The 9,510-nt window shown below is 34.2% G+C and overlaps 1 protein-coding gene across 1 annotated transcript; it reads right to left on the bottom strand.

The window, feature by feature from the left end:
• Nucleotides 1-4,850: 4,850 nt before the first annotated feature.
• Nucleotides 4,851-9,510, bottom strand: LOC21397690 (AP-1 complex subunit mu-2). The gene is made up of 11 exons (XM_010104198.2): nt 9,188-9,510; nt 8,944-9,090; nt 8,786-8,848; nt 8,521-8,697; nt 8,324-8,427; nt 7,326-7,433; nt 7,073-7,169; nt 6,788-6,885; nt 5,759-5,900; nt 5,548-5,670; nt 4,851-5,100 (listed from the first exon to the last, which is right to left on the bottom strand). The coding sequence occupies exons 1-11, from the start codon at nt 9,314-9,316 to the stop codon at nt 5,002-5,004; spliced, it is 1,287 nt and encodes a 428-aa protein (XP_010102500.1). The 5' UTR covers nt 9,317-9,510; the 3' UTR covers nt 4,851-5,001.

Genomic DNA, 9,510 nt, shown 5'->3' with positions numbered 1-9,510 from the left:
TAATTTCTTTCTTTATTTCTTTGTTTCCTTTTTTTTTTTTTTTTTTTTGAGAAAAAACTGCCTTTTATTGATCCAGACAAAACATCATTCTTGTAGTACCAATGAATAAAGACATATAGAGTACTCTAACCAAACAGAATTAACAGGAATAAAAATAGCAAAACTAGCTAAAAAGTTGGTTACCGATTTCCCAGGACAAGAAATGTAGCAGACATCGCCAGCTTAGAAATAACATCCTTGATGTCATAAATAGATTATCCTTTCTTTTATTGGACGGACCCACCAAAATAAATATCCCCAAGAAGAGGAGGAAGCTGCTCTTTATAAATAGAAATATAACTGCTCACACATACACACACAAAAAAAAAAAAAAAAGCTTTTTTGTTAAATGTTGGGATCGTATTTATAGATAATTTGGGGCATAAAACCGATAATATAAAAAATAAATGAGAGAAATACTAAATTTATCATTTAAAATGTATGAGTCTTGATTTTTACTCATTACTTTTGATTAATATTATTTTGATTAAAATAATTATTTGACTAAAAGGATATTAACAAATAGTAGGGTAAAAATCTAGGCAATTTTCTTTTCGCAATTGAAGTGACAATTCAAATTCTATTACTACAATATTGTAATGACCCCGTCTACGTGGCCGTTACTTAACTATAATTGTGCTCTGATACCAACTGTGACGACCCTGCTGAGTTGGTCGTCACTGAAATTGGTTTTAACAAATATTTTCTGAAACTCTCAAAATTTGAGAGTTTTTTTTTTTTTTTTTTAAATGCTACCTAGAATGCTGCAGTATTTTTTTAAAATGTTGTATAGAATGCTGTAGCATTCCGATCATAAGTTTCTTTCTTTTAAAGAACTATATCATTTTTTTTAAACTTACTGTAATGACATAAATTCTAGTCTCCACTTTTTGAACATAGCAAAGTGTTTAGATTTCAAAAATAATTCCTTTTCTAAAGCATGAATTTACACATGATTATATTTTTGCTTCTCAAAATCCTGCTAGCTCACACAAACTTAACAATCATACTGTAAACTTTGAAAACACAAGTTCATAGACATATTCAACAAAATCTTTTTAAAACCTTAAATTGTTGCGGAAATAACTGTGTATGGTATCTATTCCCCAACCTCCACTCCGCTCGTTCGATGCCTCGCCATCAGTCCATCAATCATTATGTGCAGGTTGCTTACCTACAGTATAAATACTCTGAAATGAGTTTTCACTCAGTAAGTAGGAACTATTACTCAGAAAATAACTGAAAGTTCACATGACTATAATGCATTAATTGATTATGTTGTCTTATGATGTTTTATCATAGTTTTACTGTTTGAATTTATCTTATTTACTTATGGGCCTGAGTGCTCGTACCATTGCGCGTAATCATCGGGATGTAAGGGTTTGCAAGGTCCCCAATGACACCGTGATTTAAACTGAACTGAGTACCTCCCTTGCGGAGGACCCTTTTTTTTCGTTATCTCCCTTGCGGAGTCTGATGACCTCCCTTGCAGAGACTAGTATGGCACTCCACTATGTTTCTTCTTATAAATTCCTCTTGACTTATTAAGGTGTATGCAATATGACATAACATAGCATACTATAACATGGAATGTACTCAAACACATATAATTCATGTGCACTGCTTAAGTGTATGCAGTATGACACAGCATAGCATACATAACATTAAATGTACTCAAACACATATAATTCATGTGTACTGTTCATTTTAAAATCTATTTATACTGTAGGCGAGATTCCTACTTATCTGTTTTAGGAAGTGAAATCCTCTATTCGCTAAAGAGTATGTTCTCTTTCTTTCTTGTTTTTGAAAATGAACACCTATTAAGAGTGTGAGATTAACTATCACTTGCTATTCAATTTTAGCAAGCTTGTAAGAAAGTCTAACTTCTCTATTTATGGCTCGCTTTCTCTTTTCTACCTTAAAGGATTATAAAACCTTGTTTCTAATTTAAAGATAGGTTTATTGAATCCTGACAACCTTACTTTTTAATAGCAAAGTCTGAAATCAACATACTTTCTTGAGATTATACTTCGAGTTCTTCAACGAACTCCTCTGTTCAACATCAAAACTGTTTTAACAGTTATATAGTGTTTTTCTAAGAAAATAGTTTAAAACTTCTATTTAAAACTAAAACTAAGTTTAGCCTCAAATTCTAGAACTATAACTAAATTTAACCTTAAATTCTCAAACTAAATTTCGGCGGAGTTTCACCTTACTTTTCTATGTTTCCCTAGCTAACTTTAGCTCATTTTATCCATTATTTTCACCTTCAAACACAAACCATATCCTTTCTCTTTCAAATACACCATCAACATCATCATGGTTCTAAGGTTTCTCCACATTTCTATCAAAATTCTCTATATGAAGAATTGCAAGAAATAAAAGTTCAACAACTAAGAATTTATCCTTAGTTCACTAGATTTCAAGTTTCTTAACCATTACATGCAAATCACCATTTTTAGTAAAAACTTTTCCATACTTCCCTACACTTCCACGACAGCCAAGGAAGAGGAAATAAGAGGAAAAACTTGAAATCTCACCTTAGAGAATGAAGATCAAGCTTCAGTGATGCTATTTCTTAGTAATTCCGTCGATTTCCGCTTAAATCCATCTTTTTCTCACTTTGGAATTTTTTCCTCTCTATTTCTCTTGGCTGGGTTCTCTGGTTTCTTTTCCACGTGAAAGTGATCATTTACATGTATTTGTTAATCATTGAACTGACCATCAAAAAGTAAGGGACCAAACAATGCAAAATTTGACTTTTCCAAGGATTTTTTTTTTTGCAAAATTCTAACAAATATCTCTTGCTTCCTCATTAAGTTGGCCGGCTGCCCTTCATCCCTCTTTTCACATGTCAAAATCTCCTCCATCCAACCTTTTGTTACTTTTATTCTCAACCATTGATCATTTAATAATTATCCTATTTTGGTTCAGCTTAATTTCTTGTCCAGTGTGCGTTTTATTTGCGTTTCTCAGACAGTTGGTCAACTTTGACCATTCTTGACTAACTTTTCAAGAGTGACGTTTTGGTCGACTCTTGGTCAACGAACTTTGACTCGGTTTACTTAAATGAGTCGAAACCCTAATTTTCTCGGTTCGACCTTCCGGACCTATCTTTCGTCTGTTTTTTGTTCTAATTACTTCTAAAACCTTAGAATTGATGTTTTTCAATTCTTTTTTCACTTCTTAACCTTAAGATTCATGTGTTGGCCCACTTGTGGGTTTAACACAGCATTCTGCACATCCTTTATTATTGCAGTCTGAAAGTCGGTAACAGTAACTTACCTAACTTAAATTTCTAATTGCTTACTTGATGTCATCTTGCTTACATAAGCAAGGTTTAGTGGACACTTGGTAATCACCCATTGATATTCTATTTCATAGCTATTCCTATTACTTCATACTGACTTTTCAGAAATTACTTAGTTGACAGGAAATTTTAGTTCCCGACTTTGTCAACTTCTGAACTCATATTGCATCTGAATTTCTTTACTAAAACACTACCCTTTTAATTTCCCCTTATCTGTTTAGAAATTAAGGGTTTTCTCTTTAAATGTCAGATTGTTTCTCTCTACGCTGCTAACATTATATTGCACTAAGAGATTCCTAAGATTAGGATTCTCCAACTGTATATGCACTGAGAATTCTTTCGCCTTAATTGCGGTAAGAATTTATCAACTGAATTTACTTGTTCTTACAATATGAACTAATCATAAAACTTGCTACAAAATTTAGAAATACTGATATTAATTCCATAAATCCTTCAGTCACAAAATATGACAGTATATTACTGAGAAAAGTCATTGACTTAAATAAATAAATTTACATTATTTAATTTTAAGATTTTTTCGGTCATTACAAGTGTTTTCTCTCAAAAAAAATTTCAAATTCAACGTTTTTACTATAGCGTTTCTCACGCATATACAACTCAAGTTCTCAATTTGAGTTGTGAAACAAACACAGCCCTAAACTCATGCACTTTAAAGGAGTATTTTTTCATTTTCTCAAAAAAAAAAATTGGTGCTTTCTTCTTTACAGAATTCATAATGGATCACTACCTACAATAGAAATATGTTAATACAAAAATTATGTGTATCCTTATATACACAATAAATAGAATAATATCATTATGCGTATCATTACATACACAACAAAAATAATAAGGAAATTACTCATTTTATAAGAGATAGTGCATTGACATGTTATTGAAGTCTAAGCAAACCGTGTGTATATTTACACAAAAAATATAGAAAGGGCGTTACAACTTACGCCTTACGTTATATACGTACATACAAAACAAAGTATTTGGAATTACACATTTTAAAACTAGAGAGAATACATCGACATATTAGTGAAATCCAAGAGAATCTTTTCCCATGATTTTACACAATTCACATTATTTATGTGTACCAAAATGAATAATATGACAAGATTTTTTTTTTTTTTTTTTTTTTTTTTGCTAAATATATGACAAGAACTTCAATAGTGAGATGAGTTACTCCAAGTCTCCAATCGAAGAGAATAGGTTGATGATTACTTTTTAAGGAAGAGAAAAGAAAAGAATTCCAATTTTGTCGTTAGATTCAACCTATAACTTCGTTTAATGCGTCTTATCATTTCCTTTTTTTTTTTTAATCATTCGTCATATCGTTTCTTAATCTTAGAAAAAAATAATAATAATAAAAACAAGAAATTTATTTATAAAGACCCTTTTGGGGCAAATTGGAACCTATAATAAAGTATGGTAATGAATAAATTGACTTGCTTCTCAACTTTATCAACTCCCACAAAATTTTGACTGAAGATACTTCGTCCCGTTGCATCATTACAAACAAATCATATATTTAAACAAAAATTGAGTATCAGAAGATCAACAGAGAAGAAATTACTACTATTTCAAAAATTATGGAAAAGAACTTCTCAGCATGAATACAACAAATATACACGTGAGTCTAGCATTTAAATCAATCTTAGTTCATACTCGCCAGCCATTGTTATGTATCTCACCCATGGAAGAGCCTGGTATCCACTTTTTTCAATGATTTTGAGATAGCGAACCTACAAAATCCCAATACCAATAGAGCATAATATTAGTGAGTCTATAAAATAAAATTTGTTCTAATATTTCAAAGAAGAGGAAATAGGCCAAGCCCTAAAAAAAGATAATAATAATAATAATAATAATTTGCGCGCCTGGGATTCAGCATGATGGAAAGATAATAGAATACTCCATAGAGAAACATAATTCCTAAAGGAAAGACGTGAATATACTCTAATTCACAACCAAATATAACATCTAGCCATTTCACTTCTCCCCGATGAGCTGAATGACTCTTGATACATCTTAACTACTTATTTTTACGCAGAAAGTTCCGATCTCTTCAATCCAAACTTTTTCGCATGTGTTTATGTAAGTTCAAATTATGCTATTTCCTAGTTTGGGATGACTAAGAGCAAAATTATTAAGAAATCATTGGGGCATATAACAGTGTTCATAAAACATACCTGAATTCCTGAGACCGTAAAATATGGTATCTCAAACTTCACACGAATAGGAGCTTTTCTTTCAGGAGCCGCATCTTCAGCAGTAATGCTAGGAAGACTAAACTCGGCTCTCAACATATATTCCTATAGAAATAAGATGAACAAAGAATGACTTTGTGATAAATAATGAAACTAATGGTATGCAGCAACAAAACTCTGGATAAGATCCTACCTTATTACCAGGAAATGATTTTATTTTCCAGACCAAGGCATCGTTTTCTGGAGCATAAGCAGCGGATCCCATAGATGTCCGAACATTAGGATTTGTCGAATCAGAAGGCACTGGCAATTCGATTTCAACATTTGTTGCAGTGCTGCCACATAGGAAGAGAACTTTCAATCAGAAACTTCGTTAACAGCCCTCAGAAAAGAGGCTATCAAAATTATCCTCCAGAGTCAAAATTGTCCTCCAGAGCCAAATCCATCCTATCCAATGGAATCTAGAGTTTAGGCAAAAAAGGAACAAGGAAAATATCCAGCCGAGAATGTCTTTCCGTTTTATAGACGGACAGTGTTAAGCACTGGGCAATTTTAGCCGTACCAGAACTCAATTAAAAGAAATTTAGTAAGGAAACTGACTGAAAATTGGGTCGTGCCCTTCATTTATCTCACAACTCCATGCTTATAGCAGAGTAATCATCATAACAGAGACGCCATTAAACCAGATAAAAATTGAGAAAAGAGAAAATGAAAGGTAAGGGGGTTTCGGGGATCCTCTGCCACCCAGACCAGACCTCACAAAATTCACGCACACCCTCCTACGTCACTACTCTTGCTTAAATTCATCAGCCTAACAAACTTTTTAACAGAAAGCCACCTCAGCTTAATTTCCCTTCTTGGCCTCATGCACCTGAATGCCCTTTTGGCCCCTCCTAGAGTACACAAACTTTAATGGAGCCATAGGCGAGGCTCTATCAGACAGATGTAGCAACCATTAACCTGAGTGCTTAAAAAATGATGTTACACATCATACCGGGTTTCAGTTCCTTTTTTTTTTTTTTTTTTTTTTTTTTTTGATATTGGGGTGAGGGGATTCGAAATGTTTACCACATTGTTCGAGGTGAAATTACTGCCAGCTGCCAGGCTAAGCAAGCAGCCACAGTTCCTTAAATTTTTATTCTTTATTTTTTTATTTTAGTTTATTTAATGTTCGAAAGAAAAGGGTTGCAATTTCTGAAGAAAAGATAGAAAAAATCAGTACCTCCGCTCCTTAAATTGGCTCCTTGCTTTGACTGTAATTTCAATGCGACTTCTAGAATGCTTTTCAACTTGCGCTTCCACCCAGATGAGAGGTTTTACCTAAAAAATAAGATAAATAAAATAAACAATTCACACAAATGTACCAAGATTTAAATCAAGGTGGCAGTTTAATCACATAAAAAATTCAACCGTCACTGCCAACCATATAAAAGAAAAACTAGGGTAGCAAAAAAAGAAAAAAGTTACAAAATTACACTCTTAAAGGTGCAAAAAATACGAAATGAACCTGAGTACTGAGTCTATATGTCATTAGATCAAAAGATCCATCAGGAGGTATGAAGGATATAGTTCGGTCATTATCAAATCGAGCCAACCGTACACACCTAACAGGTCAAGGGAACAAAAAGGAAAATTAAGGGAAAGAAAGGAGCAAGAGATGAATTGTGGCTTAAAAAAAAACAGTAGCATCCACAACAATTATAAAACAACAAAAGCTGAGATGCGACAAAGAGACAAATTAGGAAGATAAGGAAATATACTGGTGAAACTTAATATCATCCAGATCAATTGCTTTCCCTTTCATTGTTCGACCTTGAGCCTCCAGTAGCACTTTATCATTCAGGCCAAGTTTACACTCCGGCATACCACTACACGAATTCAAGCAAGTTAGCTGCATTATCCATAAAAGGTTGAATGAATAACAAGACAAGAACAATTACAAACTTTATAATCAGTAGGAAAATAAAAAGACGAAAAAGGCCTTATGAATGAGCCTTCTTGAGATTGCCAAAGAGTACAAAAGTTGGCGATCCTAACAGTGTCAAAACAAAACATGATTGAAGTGGAGAAATATTGACCTCAGATTGTTGGGGTTGTTGGGAAGAGGTTATGTGGCAGTATTACTCTGAACATTCTACCAATAAAATCTTCTTGTTTCTTACAATAATGAATGTCGTTGAGCTCTGACAAAAATCAAAGTCGACCACTCATTCTTCATGCAAATGCAATGACCAATCCTTTTTATTTAGGGTATGTTCATTTCATGACTCAAGTCATATTGCTACAGTATTTTCTCTCACAAAAATTCAAATTCAACTTTTTGCTACAGTAGTTTTCTCACGTACACAACTCAAGTCATAACTAAAGTCATGCAAAAGAACAAGCCCTTAGTTGTAGCTGCTCCAAACTCATTTCATTTTGGTTGGTATTTGCCTCCAAAGAAATACAACCACAACGTCCTACAGTTGCTGTCTAATAATATAACTAACACGAGGTAGATGCTAGTAGGAAGTATGCCTGCTTGACCCTTGAGGAAATGCATACCAACACCATATGAAGGGGTCATATAGAAGTGTGTGTGTGCGCGCGCGCGCACGTGTATCATCCAAATTCAAACAATTGGACACCATGATGCCTGTCTGTCCTAAAGGATAAAGCATACTTTCAGAAAGAATGGTCGTTTCTTCTAAAAATCCATATCCACCGTCAGAACAACTTCACAAACTATTACTTAATTAGAAAAGGAGAAATCAAGCACCTCAAATACGTTCTCATCTTTAGTGCTCCAACAACATCAGAACGTATTATTTGCCCATTGCTGTTGACAAGTATATTCACACTTTCCACCACATCCAAGAAAACCTGAAACAATAAAGGCCCTCCTATCACTTAGCCCTGTAATCACTAATCACCAACGAGAACATACAGATGCAAGCAAACAGTCAATGAACCTACTTCATTTTTCTTGTATCGGATCCCTTCACTCCGCCAAGAAACCGCATTCGTGACGGCCATGGGAGGCCGTTGGGTGACCTCCATCCTGTAAGCATCAGTCTTGATGAACTCACTAAGAATCTTAGCTTCCGTGAATTGAGGGAAACCAAAATCCATTATTTCATCAAGCAACTCGTACTGCCCAAAATTACAAATTTATCAACAAAACAATCAATCTTTATCAAATAACACACAATAAAACAAAACGGTCTACAAAAACACCTACCACAACCACAAAGTTATCTCTCAAGGATTCCTCTTCTAACTCTTCGAAATAGTGCTTAAACACCTACATTACCAAAAACAAATATATATATATATATATTCCTTACATATTATTGTATCAATTAAATCAATTAAATAAACATGGATTTAGAAGAGTACATCAACTAAGCGATGAAGAAAGAGCAAAAGGCTCGCGGCATTGCAGTTCTGCCTTGAGGCAATCATCAAGTAGACATTGTTGTGCTGTACGAACATGTACGTAACGCCATTGTCGTACACCACCGGATCCTGAGACTCTGAATCTCCCTGTAAATTCGTTTCCGAAATTTTCAATTTCACCGATTCAAAACCTAATAAAAAATCTCAAAAAATTGCAAAATCTAAAATTCACAATCATCAAAACCTCTTTCTCGATAAGCTTGGTGAAAAATCGCTCGGCTTGAGCAGCGGAGACATCGCCTCGGTAATCGCGCCAGATCAAAACCCGACCTTTGATGTCTAGCAGGAAGAGCGCCGAGGCGGCGCCGGCCATTCCGACGGCGAGAGCGAGGTTCTTGTGAGGATGGTGGATTGTGAGAAAATCTCGATTGGAATTCGGAAGCTTTTTGAGCTCGGAGATTGATCGATTTGAAGAAGAACAGGAGAAATTCGAATTGAAATGGTTCGTTTGGTTGACGAAAAGTACAGATGAATTTCTTTTTTCTCTTCTTCGTCTTCGTTCTGGGA

This window comes from Morus notabilis, unplaced genomic scaffold (genome assembly GCF_000414095.1).
Source record: "Morus notabilis unplaced genomic scaffold, ASM41409v2 Scaffold125, whole genome shotgun sequence".
Classification (NCBI taxonomy): domain Eukaryota; kingdom Viridiplantae; phylum Streptophyta; class Magnoliopsida; order Rosales; family Moraceae; genus Morus; species Morus notabilis.
The sequence above is the reverse complement of the archived record's forward strand: the minus strand, read 5'-3'. Positions and strand labels throughout refer to the sequence as shown.